Genomic DNA, 13,418 nt, shown 5'->3' with positions numbered 1-13,418 from the left:
TTGAGTCCTCCTTCCTTTTTATGGTGCACAAAGCGGGCTATAAAGTAGTTTTTAACAAAGAGTAAAAAGCACAGGGGTTTCTGCTTGTAATTCTGTTAGACTTTTGAAGGGTTCAGGTTTAATTTTAGTTTCACAAAGCAGAGAAACATTTGGTTATTGAAGAGTAAGAAAATTCAGAGTTCTTACAGTAAGGTGAAAAAATAAAAATCCAACCCAGGGGTTGGGGAAGGAAGGCACAGAGTGAGCGCGTTCAGTTCAAGAGACTGTCCAAGGACGGTCGTTCCCTAGGGGGGCAGGCTGCTACTCACCTGCTCCTCGCAGAGTCCTTGATGGTTTTCTGGAGTAGCTGCTGCGGGCTCTTGTCAGCAGCAGGAGAGCAGCAGGGTAGGAGGACTCGTGGCCTGCACCAATTTGGCAACCTCAGAACGTCTCAGAGACGAGCACCCTGCGTAGGGGAAACATCTCTTAGGAAAACCGGCCAAGACTCGCTGCCCCGTGCCCAAAAACATTCAAGTAAAAAACGAGACAACGACACAGGCATATCAAAAGGAATGAAACATTATACTAAAGTTCTGATTTTAAAGTGGTCATTTGCAAGTCCTTTTCCTGAAGTGAGTTCGAAACCTTCCTCACCAGAACACTGTGTGAATCTAACCTAATGTGCAGTACGTCATGATCCTAAAATGAAAGTCAGTCCGGCCTTGCAAAGTTCCACTGTATTTTATGTGGTTCTTAGTTTCCTTGACATTTGGTGACAGCGAAAGTTAGAGAACAATATAAAAGGTACATGAATGATCTGAAATGAAGAGATTGTTGGGGTATACTATTTATGTCTTTTTCTTTTCTTTCATTGCATGTAGAGCTTGTTTCAGTTTTCTTATTATAATTTGCTGACTGTTGTCTACAACTATATTCTCATCTATCAGTTCTTTTTTTTAAGTATTTGTTGCAAATATGGCTTTGCATAATTAATTGCTGAAAATTAAGTTACTTCACCTGGACATCCTAATGTAAGTGTAAAATAAATACATTGCTTTTCTTTTACCTGTAAACGCATATAATTTGCAGATTCAGATTTGCAGTGGTACTCTAGGATTATAGATACGAAATGTACTTTTTGCACTTAGTCTGAAATCTTTGTCTAAAAATGGATAGTTTGAGGATTAGTGCTAGCGAAAGCTCTCTTGCTGGAGGTCCATGTGTTAGACGAATGAACGGGCAGTGCAGGAGCTGCTGAGATGTCAGGTTTGGAATTATTTTTCCAGTGTTCTCTCAAAAAACTTAGTAGTTTTCTTGACTACAGACATGAATAATTTCTGTATTCACAGTGATGGGAATAACACGTATCTTTTTTGATGTCGGGGAGAAATCGGAAAGAAAACTTACCATTGCTTTGCATTTCTGTTTCTAATTGTCTTTTTTTGGAACAAGCAAAAAGAGCTGTTGGTTACCTGTATTACCCCACCTTTGTCATTATATACCATTTATCTGTATCTTCCTGGTTATGTCTAGTGGTTTTGCCACCTAATTGCTTTCAGATTATAATAGGCCAACATTAAATATTTGACTTCTTAATACTTTTTACTTCCAGTAAAGCTATCTTCCTGCTGCTTCACCTCCCCCATTTCGATTCTGAATTAACAGGAAAGAGAATGCAAAATTGTTCCACACAAAGATAATTATCATAAAAATCTTTTATCCGAACCTCAGCCAAACACAGCGGACCCCTTATCACTGCAGGAATTTTGAGTAGGGCTCTTGAACTCCTTTGAGATTCGAGTCTGGTAGATTAGCATGTAGATGCCACATAATTGTGTTCCCCTTGGTTTCTCTGAAAGCTATTAGGCGCTGATTTATTTTTCTGTTACATTCCTGCTTTGTCCTGAGCGTTACTGATGGAACTTAAGATAGACACATACAACCATAGATTTGACAAGACATAGAGAACAGGCAGCAATTTTTTTTGTTACTGAATTTTTCTTTTCTTTTCATCCCCTTCTCCCTGCAAGACGCTGAAGTAGTAATCTTTTTTGGAGGGCAGTGTTTTTAATTTTTGTGCTTATAGAAAGAAAAAGAACTTTAGCAAACCTAAATGCCACAAGCTAGGTGTCTCGTGTAAAGGCGCGAAGCAGACGTCGGGAGCTCTTAGCTCGGTGCTAAGCCTCCTTGCTTGCTTCAGGCTGCTTTTTGCAGGGGGGTGAAGCGGCCCTCAGCCCACCGGCCCGTTCCTTTGCCTGCCGCAGGGTTTAGTGAGAAGCCGCAGCTCTAGGGTGCTGAAATTCAGAAGCCAGCAGGCAGGAGGAGCGAGCGGGGCTTAGGTGTCGGTAAGGCGTAATCAGGTACGCTACTAGCCAGCCGTTTCTGCCTCTGTTTAACCTGTCTGAGGATCGAAATAATATTTGCAGCCGGTGAAAACACCTATAACACGTGACTACCAGGCTTTTTTTAATTGCATTTTTGTCAGTCCTTTAAATGTTCTTTTTCAATAAAATTTTCCAAATATTCTGAAGAAAATGCATTTCTTTTCTTACCATCCATCTTTCCTGCCTATGAAAAAGCTGTTGCATTTGATAGCAGAAAAGGAACGTCGTTCCCGAAACGTGAGCCTGCAGAAAATAGATACGTTTTTCGAGTTACCTGATGCGCAGGGTCTAGCTCTATAAAATCTGTGTGGCCCAAAAGGTATGAAAGTGGAAAAGCAGCAAATGCACACCTCTCCGCTGAGCTGTCCCGTTTCTTTTGTTGTTTCTGAACAGAGGTCGGATGGGAGCAGCTCCCCGGCTCGTGTACGTGCGGCTGCCTCTGCCAGCTGAGGGTCGGGTTTGCGCGAGCTCCGTGCTTCCGCTCGCAGCGGGCAAGGGAAACGGCGAGCAGAATCACTTGGGTGGCAGCTACTACTGGCTGCTGTCGACGTATGTCATCCGTCCACCCGCGCTGAATAATCTCGGAGAGGAGAGGCAGCACTGTGCTGGGCTCCTCGATGCCGAGAGGTCGTGCGGCGCTGCGGGCTGGGGGAGGCAGCGCCTGCCTCGGCGCCGCCGGCTGCGCGGCGAGCTGGTCTGCAGGCCGGGTCTGCCGCGCTCGGACGCCGTTACTGCTTCCTAGAGGGGGGCTTGGGTAGAATAAAGAACAAGTAATGACGTGCCTCTCAAACGAAAGTGGGAAGAATTTTGTGTGGATTTGAGGAAGTTATTCTGATGCGTTTTCTCTGAGGCAAGAAAAAAAATGCTGTCCCCCCGCCTCTATGTTTCGAGTTTGGGTCGTAGCCGCAGTGTTAAAATGGGCTCGAGAGATCCTGGCTGTTTTCTTTGGGGTGAAACTTTTTGGAGGTTTCCAACGCAAGAGGGCTCGCAGCCCCTGCTGTTTAAGCACTGCTGCTCTTACAGAGGGGCCGAGAGGGGAAAGACGGGGCTCGTGGGACGCGTCGTCGCGGAGGCAGGCGGTGGCCTGGCCTGGGCCGCTCCTGCCCGGCGCCGGCACCGGAGCTTCCCTAGGAGACAGAGCGGGCCTCGGTCCCCTTCGCTGTCCGGCCGGCCGCTAATAAGCGGCTGCAGAGTACCCGAGCTGTCAAAACTCGTTGAAATGGGAAAGGCAGGGATATCTTCCTGCCGTATGTCTCCTTTCTTAATGAAAATTCGCCTGCCTTGGGCCGCCTCCCCCCCGAAAAAGGGACCTGCTGGACTGTGTTTCTTTTTACATCGCGCTCTGTCGGTGCAGGAAACCCTGTAACACCTCCGTGGCTTGTTTGTTCGTCGGGTAAACGGGGGCGGTGCTTTGGGAGATGCTGCTTGGATGAACAGCAAGGCTTGGCTGCTTGTGTCTGAGCGATAACTTCTTTTTCAGCTGCTTTTGACTTTTTCCAGTCGGGGGGCATGGCGATGCCCTCGCCGGAGGTGCGGGCCGCTGGGGGTCTCAGCCGCCCGCGCAGGCGCTGCAGCGGCCTCTGCGGCCTTGTCCGTCTTAGTCAGCCCCGAAGCAGGTCGCAGACGCCCAGCGGCGCGGGGCGCAAACCGCGGAGCTGGGCCGTACGGAGAGACGCGGAGAAAGGACGTGCTGCCTGGGCCTAGGCAGGGAGGCGGCCGCCCTCCTGGGTCTGCCACTGCCTGCGCTCACGCTTGTCATCGCGTTTCTGCAGAACGAATCCTGATTTATATGAAACACGCTTTCAGGCCGTATAAAGCACAGGCTTAAATGGTAATGACTGGTGCAAAACTTTGGGCAGACCAGTGCCCGTAGTACTTTAAAGCCAGGATGTTTGCTGAAAGGTTGCAGATTTTAGAAACGGCTTGAGACGGACGGACGGACAGACGAGGGGCCGAGAGCGTGAGCCTGGCGCGCGGGCGCGTCTCCACCTGCCTCTCCCCTGCCGCGCACCCGCAGTGCCCGCGGAGGGCTCAGCTCCGCCGCAGCCTTCGCTCGCCGTTCCAGCTCCTCGAAAGGCTGTTTCCCCTCTTCCCTCGGAACAAATACGTTTTACCACAAGCTTTAGTTTGCAAGTGAAGTTATCAGAGCGAGGGAGCAAAGTGTAGCGCAAAACAGATCCCCAGGCTGCAAGGGGAGAGGGTAGGGGAGGACAGGGGCAGGCAGCCCGAATGCCTGCCCGGGAGCGGGAGGGCGCCTGCTGCCTGCCGGGTGGAGAAGCCCTCGACGATCCCCACTCCCTCGCAGGAGTTGTTCCCTGGAAAATTTACAGCTCTGAGCTGATTGTTTGACTTGGCTCTGTGGTCAGGATGCTGCCTTGTAAACTTAATAATAGCTGCCCTCTTTTTAATTTGTTTGACCTTGACTACAGTAATTTATTATGTGCATTAGATCTTTTTAAAAAAAACACACAGCAACAAAGAATTTGGCTCCCTTTTTGTCCTTCCACGGTACTCTGGTTTTGAACTCCTCCTGCGTGACGGCACCCGGTGCGTCTGCATGACAACTGCAGAGGACAACGTGGAAAGGAATCTTCTTGGAAAGGAGATTCTCCAGGTGTAGGCTAGCGAGAGCTGCTTTTCTCAATATCTGTCTTTATATGAGCTGGGTTTGGTCCTTTTTTTCCTGGCAGCTCCTTTTGAGGAAAAGCTTGTTTGTATTTTTGCAAATGATTTTGCTGCAAACAAGCAAGCAAACCGATCAGCACCCCCCGGCAGGGACCCTCGGCTTTCGTATAGCTGCTCAAACTGCGTCTTGTGGGTTTTGAGGGCTCAGCAGAGTCCAGGCAACTGCTCGCGGGGCTTCTTGTCTGCTGCCCAGGCCTCAGCAGGCGAACAGGCTCTCTCCTGCCTGTGTGATTTCGCTGTGATGCTCAAAATGAAACCACTTTGCTGTCTCAGCCTACCCTGGAGGCTTGGTTTCTCTAGCCGATCACTTGCAAATTTGTTGCTTTTTTTTTAGACCCTCGTCAGAGTATTACGTTTTCTTTACGAGCATAACATTAGGAAAATAATTAGAATTGTGTGAGCTTCCTGATGCATAAGTCAATCCTCCTATCTGTCTGTTTTAGAAGAGCACACGTTTCGTTGCGAGGACTGCGATGAGCTTTTCCAGTCCAAGCTCGACCTGCGGCGACACAAGAAGTACGCCTGCAGCTCCGTGGGCTCGCTCTATGAGACGCTGAACGAGGAGATCAAGCAGGAGGCTCTTGGAGATGGACAGGTCTATGAGTGCAAAGACTGTGAGAGGATGTTCCCCAATAAATACAGGTAATGGAGAACTGCCGGCTGCTCCTCTGGCTGGCCACGCTTCCTCACCCACGCCTGGCCGGGCTGGTTATGGCAAATGCGGGATCACGGGGGGAGCTGGGCAGGTCAGGACCGCTGCTAGAAGAGACCTTTCCTTTCTTGGTGGCCCCTTCAAACTGGGTTCTGCAAAGAGTTTTTAGAAATGGTTCAGTGTCAGTAGCTATTGGACAGCTTCTTGTCTCACTCCAGTTTCGCAGACTGGGGTGTTACCATCCGTCTTTTCAGCACCCATCAGAAGAATCATCCGCTCTATGTGGCAATGATTTTTGCAATATCAAGTTTAAATGCTTTGTTTTCTGAATTCCACACTTTTTCAGGGCTGTGGCAAAGACAATTGATAGCGCTAGTAAGCTTGGAGCTCCCAGGTGGTCTAATTCTGGGTGAAAACAGCAGTATTGCATTTTGTCAGAATTTGCATGAATTTTTTTTTTTTATGTAATTCTTGGTCATTTGAGGTCAATGGATAATAAAGAGACATTGTTATACTAAAGACTAACATAGTCATGACTTCCTACATTTGATCTTACAGAAGCAATTTTAAAAATTCTCTTAAAAATATTTCAAAATAATTTTTAAATGAAAATGTTCACGAGAAGATTTTGTGTTCACCAAGCATTTTTATAATGGAATCATAAAAAAAAAAAAAAAGGAAATGGGATACTGTCCATCTCATATTGTTATTGTCGATGATTAGTCAATTATTGTGAGGCAACTCAAAATGAGAATTAAACTTTTTTTGAAGGGAAAACTATTCGTCCCATTAAGCGTTAACTAAAAGTTTCCGTCTTTCAAGTGGAAAGTGATAGTACTCAAGTGCAGCTTTAAAACAGAGATCTTTGAGCTTTCTGATTCATTTGCACTGTGAGACTCAAATGGTTAAATATCAGGAGCCAGCTTTAAAAAATGAGTATTTTTGTTCTTTAAGCATTTTAGGATTCTGTTTATTTGCATCCTGCATCTGTAACATTTGGGCTGAGCTTTCAAGATTTTTCCACAACACGAGCGCTAGAATTTTGTCTTTTTACCAGAAGCTGAAGTTCACCCATCATCGTTTGATCCCAGGAGTTAACTCCTTTAACAAACAAGCACCACGCAAAGCAAGATTTGTTATAAAATTGTGAGAACTGGCAATACTCTGTCATGTAGTACATGAATAGAGCAAAAACTTTGAGCTTTATGCCAATTTAAAGCCTGTTTCGTTTCAATTAAAAATTCAATAAGCAGATGTTGGCCAACGTAGTTATTTTGAATTTAATTGTACTATTGCTCTCAGATCTTTTATTTAGGTGAATAAGTGAAGAAAAACATAAATTAAAAAACAGAGCACCAAGGAAAGTGCAGTGTAAAAGACATTCCACCGCTTTATCCATCTGCCTTAAAAGAGGGCCTGGCTTTTGGCTATGTGGTGGGCATTTAGAAATTCGGTAATGGGCGTTGTCTCCCAATGATATCTGTATAAGCTTTCTATCTGTACAGTTTGCTGACTTTTTTCCTCACCTTTTGTTTCCATGTTGCCTGCTTTTCATTACATACTGGAAGACTGCAGTTTCTTAGATTTTTTTTTACCTAGGAGAACCTCATTCAGGTGTTTTAAAAATGTGAATTTTTCAGTAGAAATTCCGGTTCTTTTTCTCTCTCTAGCTGTGTCAGGAAGATTCTCCTCTTTAGCTTCCGGCATTCTGTACTTTGCACGTTAATTTAAGAAATACCCTTTTGAAATTTCTGTTATATATAGTCTCTTCCTGGCAGCAGTTGCGTGTCTCCTGGCTCCCCTTGTGGGCTTTGGATGGCACTCTTTCCACTTTACGGAGGTTAGGAGAAGCTTAAAGATTTTGAATCGCTTTTTCCCTTTAGTGACAGTGATTGTATTTAAGTTAATGATGATGTTTGTATTTTTGGTGATTGTTATTGTTAACTTGAGTGGCTTCTCGACGTGGGCATTCCCGGCAGGGAGCCGAGGGCTCTCGCGCGGCTCCTGCGCGGCCGTGGGTGAAAGCAGCTGCAGCGGCTGCTCTGGGCTCCAGCACCCTGTGGCATTTTGGTCCGTTGATTGCAATTTTTTTTTTAAAGCAAATAATGAAGTCAGTTTTTTGACAGACAGAGAAAAGACAGAGTCGGCGATATCACCGTTCAGTGCTCTGCTCACTGACAAACGCGGGGGTACTGAGGGAGGGGATTTCCAAATTAGCCCTCCGCCATCGATCTCTGGCATCTGATGTGCTGAGAAACCCGCTAAAACCTGCGAAGAAATCCAGTCAGCATACCTCGATGGTCTTACGCTTTTTCAGAAGTTAATACAGATCAAATCAGGAGTGCCACTGGGGAACTGAGACGGAGCATTTAGCAGCTGACTAAATAAATAAATGTTTTGCTAATCCCCGTAGGTGCTTGCCTCTAAACAGTTTATTAGTTTGTCCATTTTTGCTCTAAATAAACTCATAAATCACGGTTAACAGGAACATATTTTTATGTCTATGTATACATATAAATATGAAAGGAATATATTTATTAATATATGTAAGCAAATTCACAGTGTTAAGAACACCCTCTCTTTATGCAAATGCCCGTTGCCGCTGTGGAACGAGCGGGCTGCCGCTCCGCCGGGGCGGGCGGCGAGGGCCGCGGCGGGTCGCCGGGCGGCCGGCGGGCTCGGTAGGGACGGTGTAGCGCGGCTGTGGGGGCTCGCGTTCAGCGGGGCAGCTCACGGGCGTGTGTCCGCCCCGAGGGCTCGGAGGACGCCCGGAGAGCTGCAGCGAAGATGGTGAGGGCTGCAGGTGGCCTCCTCTCTCCGGGTGGGACCTCTCGCAGCGCTCAGCCTTCAGCGGAGGGCCCCCCGCCCCTACCCCTGCGCCGCGAGCTGCGGCTGCCCTGCGCCCTCACGCCTGCCTTGGTGGCCCCGCGAGGACGGTGCGCGCTGGCACGCGCGCGCCCGGCGGCGAGGCAGGAGCGGCGCTTGGCGCAGGGAGCAGAGCCGCCTGCCGGGGCCCAGCAGGGCCCTGTCTGCCGGGGCCGCGCTCCAGCCGCCGCTTTGCTTTGCCCCGTCCTCCTGGGGGGGGAGAAGCTGCCAGTTGGCAGGAGCTGGAGTTGCCGAGTTAAGTAATGAAAGACGTCTGACGTTTGGAAGCGAGACGTGTTTGCGCCTTACCGTGTTTCTTTCCGACGTTAGGTCGCCGTGTTCGGGAAGCGGCGGGCTTCGCGCCCGTGGAAGCGGCAGGGCGATAGCCTGGGCAGCGGCGGCCGCTGTCTTGTCTCTCCCGGCGGGGTGCCGTAGCAAGCGCGGTCACAAAGTGCTCCTTTGTCCCTTCAGGAACCTGCAGCGGCGCGTCTGCTTTGGCCTCCTTTTCTTCACCGTGTAAAAGGCGTCAGTTTTTGTAGTGAGAGCAATCATAAAGCACCACAGCATTTCGAGGTAGAATAAGGCGGTTTGCAAACGTGCAACAAATACCAAAGAAACGCCAACTCTGCGTCTTGTTGCACCTTTCCTGCTGACTGTGCTGCTCGCCCTTCTGAAGGGCTGTTGAGGCCCTGGAGTGGGGCGAGCGCCAGGCCGGCCGGCCAGCGCTGCCCCCAGCCTCGGGGCCTGCGTTAGCCCCCGCGCTCAGCTCGAGGACAAACCTCCCCGGGACGGCGCGCCTGCGGGACGGTGGCTCTGCCCGGCCGGGAGGCGCCGGGCTCGGCTGGCCGACCGCCTCGCCTGCCTTTGCCGTGTGCGGTCAGCGTGTCTTTCTTTCCTAGCTTGGAGCAGCACATGGTAATCCACACGGAGGAGCGGGAGTACAAGTGCGACCAGTGTCCCAAGGCTTTCAACTGGAAATCAAACCTGATCCGCCACCAAATGTCTCATGACAGTGGGAAACGATTTGAATGTGAAAACTGTGTGAAGGTACCGGGCCGAGCAGGCGGGCTGCGGGGAGCGCGGGCGGTGGGGCTGGGGCGAGGCCTTCCAGAGCGCGGTGGCCCGAGGAAGAGGAGGAGCATCCTCGGCCGGCCCGGGCACGTGAGCTTGAACGTGCAGCTCAGCCCGGCCACCGGCAGCCGGTGTGCGGCCCTTCCCGGCGTGCCGGCGAGGCCGTGGGCGGCAGCGGGGTGCGCAGCAGCAAGCGGCCTTAGCCTGGGAGCCCCGCGCGCCTCCGAGAGGGTGCTGGCAGCCTGGCCGGACGCAGGGCACTGCTGCGCGGCTCGTTGTCTGCGGTGGGAGGGGAACATCCTGCTCTCCTAATGCCAGGAGCGCTGCTGACCAAAAAAAAAAAAAAAAAAAAAGCACTAATAGTCCAGCTTTTCGCATTTACTCTCTTCTCCCTACTGCTGTGTTTGCCCTCCCTCAAGGCGTTTTCTCTTTCAGGTGTTTACCGACCCCAGCAACCTCCAGCGGCACATCCGTTCCCAGCACGTCGGCGCGCGAGCCCATGCCTGCCCAGACTGCGGCAAAACCTTTGCCACCTCGTCCGGCCTCAAACAACACAAGCACATTCACAGTACTGTCAAACCTTTCATATGTAAGTTGTCATGGCCATCACCGAGTTCTGCCTTTTGCTATAATTGCCCGTATCCTGCGGGGGCCCCCCAGTACTAGCTGTCCCTCTGTGAGCAGCCGCTGTAATTTTATAGGTCAGAGCACAAGATGAAATTCCGCAGTGATTTTTTTTTTTTTTTGCATGCTCCCTGTTTTTTCAGTAAACATTCGTGGCAGTTTTTGACTTTCTTGACAAGTTAAAAGCTGAGTCTCTCAGCAGTCCTAGCGATGCCATTTTCTCATATCTTTTCTTTCTCTCTCCTTTTTTTCCTTAATAATTTTTGAACGTTCATGTTGGTGACATAAATAAATAGCTGACAGAGCCTGATCGAAATGTTTTGCAGGGGTGCCTCAAATCATGGAGCAGTTGTAAAGAATTTTGAATAGTCAGAGAGGCTAGAGGAAGGTGCTTCATAAAAGAGTTTTTTCCTTCTTTATTTACTACTATGTTTCACCTGGATAGTACGTGGAAGCCAAATAAATAGCAGATTAACTGTGTCGTTAGTGCTCTCTTTGGTGGAACGTTTCCAAAGGAACGTTTTCCCTTGAGCGCCATTCATCTCCTCCCTTGTCGTTGTCAGGGTTGTATATTTTTTTAATTGACGCAGCACCTATTAGGTTTTGATAACCGTGCGGAGAAGTGGATTGTGTCACAACAAAGCTAGGGAAACTTCAGGGACTACTCACGACGCTCTTCCGAAAGTGTAGTTAAAGCACAGCACAGGATCTGCGTTTGATTCCAGGCTTTGATGTTACGTTAGGGAAGCCACTGAACCCACTTTTGCCCGTTGGTGTAATAGGAACATTATGCAAGAGTATCCTGGGAGACTCATTTCATTAGTGTGTTCTGAGATAATCAGATGGGTGTCAGTGGAGGAAGAAGAAATACTCTTATTGCTCATTTTGATGCAATCTTTCATTTGATGACGGGCACATGAAAGAGATCATTTGAATCTCATAGTATTGCTGCAGTGAAATGAATGATTTCTTCTCATAATCTCCTCACTCTCACCTCATAAGAATTAGGGAGCTGTCAGTCTAAATCAGCATGTAAAACAACTAGAGCCTGACTCTGCCTAGTTCATACGTATCGAGTGGACTCACATGTGTTAATATGGAATCCATTAGCAGTTTTAGGGGAGCCATGAGACAGGATGGTACTCTGGACAATTTTTCTTTCCTATTCAATGAACAAAGGATATTTTTACAATGTTATACCTGGTTTAATTAAAAAAAAAAAAACACAAAGCTGTAACTTTGTAACTGTAGAACACAGAACAGCAGGAGAGGATGTTATACACAGAGTTACTAAATCATTGCATAACTGGAGATTTAAACCAAAAAAAAAATCCGGTTTTGCTTGTTTTAGAATGGGGACGTGAGCTCTTACACCTGTAGCGCTTCTCTAGGGAATTCTGTGCAACGCTGCATATATCGAGATGCTACAGCTACTCTTCCTGGGGTGGAGAGTGGACAAAAGGAACCTGATTCCCTTGAAAGACGTTGCTTGTATTCTCCATGTCTTCTCATAAGGTTTTGCCGCATGAGAAAAGTGTAACTTCTTCATTTGTAGTGTTATGAATGCATACAGTAAAAATAACACAAACACCACAAGCACAGCGTTCAGCCAGTGAAGACTGACAGAAGCTGCATTCAGTCATGGTACAATCTGCTGAAGTAGATTAGCCGTTTGGTATAAACTTGTGTGGATCTTCCAAACCACAGTATAACATCCCTTGGCACATGGTAAGGGAGGCATAGTTAAAATTAGGAATGTGCAAACATCTTCTAAATAAATCCACCCAAAGGTGACATTTCTTCAAAAATTATTAGTAATTTGAGAGAGAGCTATATCCAAAAAGCTATTACCCAAACTCTGAAACTATGTTAAGTTTCAAAAAACTTGGATGACTTTTTAGTTCTCCTTCCATCCGTGCTTGCTTCGCAGTTCCTTGCCGTGTCTAGGCCTAAAAGTAGAAAAGCTGAAATATTTTGAGGAAAGATAGTTCACATTAAATTTCAAGTGCAATCAGAAATCAGACAGAGCAGCAGCCCCTTCGGTGACACGCCGCTGAATTTTGCAGTGTTCATCTGAGGTGTCAAGTTTGCTAAATTTTCCTAATCTGTGCTTTGAATTTCAGTAGAACAGGCTTCCCCCTCAGCCTTCCAGAGCGCCTAGGAAATATTCCTAAAGATTTAGGAAAAAAGAGAGCGAAAGTTGGGCTTGCATGTACCTATCAGTAAAAGTTGGGAGGGAGGGAGGGAGGGAGGAAGGAAGGAAGGACCAGGACTGGATGTTGGGAGACTTTGGATTCGGTTCTGTGCCTGACCACAGCTTTGCTGTCCAACTCTGAACAATTCACTTTCCCTCTCTTTGTCTCAGTTTCCATGTTTACAAAATGGTGATAACAGCAATTCTCCTGTAAAACAAGTGTAAGTGTTAATTGGTTGAGAAGTAGAGTTTATTCCTATGTTGAAAGAGGCATCAGATAATTAAAAAGTCACAGTGTTTTGACTTAGGGGAAAGTTTGGGTGGGATTTTTTTCTTACTTTGCTCCTGCCATGCCTATAAAGTCTGTAGGTGAAAAAGGCTGTAACAAGTAACATTTTGAATGCTTGGTATGTAGAGGTCATTAAAGAAAATGCTGATGGAGCGTTAACTAAGCATCACTAGGGTGTCTTACTAATTTAATGAATACAAAATCTCACCCCACTTCTAGCTGAGCTGAGCCCTGGCTGGTGAAATATTTACAGACCATCCCTATGGAGTGGTTACTTACTATTAATGGCATTAAAGAAAAGGTAGATTTGATGAAATGAGGCAAAGTTCTACTCCCTTCAGCCTTCGGTACTTCCAGCCATGCCAAGACTACAGGGAAAGCAGACTAGCTAGTATAAATAGATATTATCATTAAAATGCGTGATTAGTTAAAAATTCACAAAAATAGTTTGAGCTGAAATAGCACATTATGTCAAATTGTAGAGAGTAGCATGTTGAGAGATTGTCTAGGAACAAGGTTTATTTGAAAGGGAAATGTGTTATTATTTCTAGGAGGGTAGCCTCTGTGAATGCCACCCGTGCCAGCTTGGTAATGGCTGGGATCCAAATGCATCATGACTTGCTGTCAGCTGCTCTTGGGGGTTTCCAGTCTGCTCCCCCAAGCATCTCTTCCAGC

General features: G+C 47.5%; 1 protein-coding gene across 5 annotated transcripts in view; it reads left to right on the top strand.

Moving 5' to 3' along the window:
• PRDM16 (PR/SET domain 16) overlaps window positions 1-13,418 on the top strand; it is a 346,662-nt gene that overhangs the window by 302,026 nt on the left and 31,218 nt on the right. For all 5 annotated transcript variants that reach the window (XM_068915931.1, XM_068915929.1, XM_068915932.1 and 2 more), the window contains 3 exons: window positions 5,492-5,690; window positions 9,465-9,612; window positions 10,072-10,225. In XM_068915931.1, coding sequence (XP_068772032.1) covers window positions 5,492-5,690; window positions 9,465-9,612; window positions 10,072-10,225 — 501 coding nt within the window. The remainder of the gene's footprint in view (window positions 1-5,491; window positions 5,691-9,464; window positions 9,613-10,071; window positions 10,226-13,418) is intronic.

The sequence above is a fragment of the Struthio camelus genome, chromosome 21, assembly GCF_040807025.1.
Source record: "Struthio camelus isolate bStrCam1 chromosome 21, bStrCam1.hap1, whole genome shotgun sequence".
NCBI lineage: Eukaryota > Metazoa > Chordata > Aves > Struthioniformes > Struthionidae > Struthio > Struthio camelus.
This window is presented reverse-complemented; position numbering and strand designations above follow the sequence as displayed.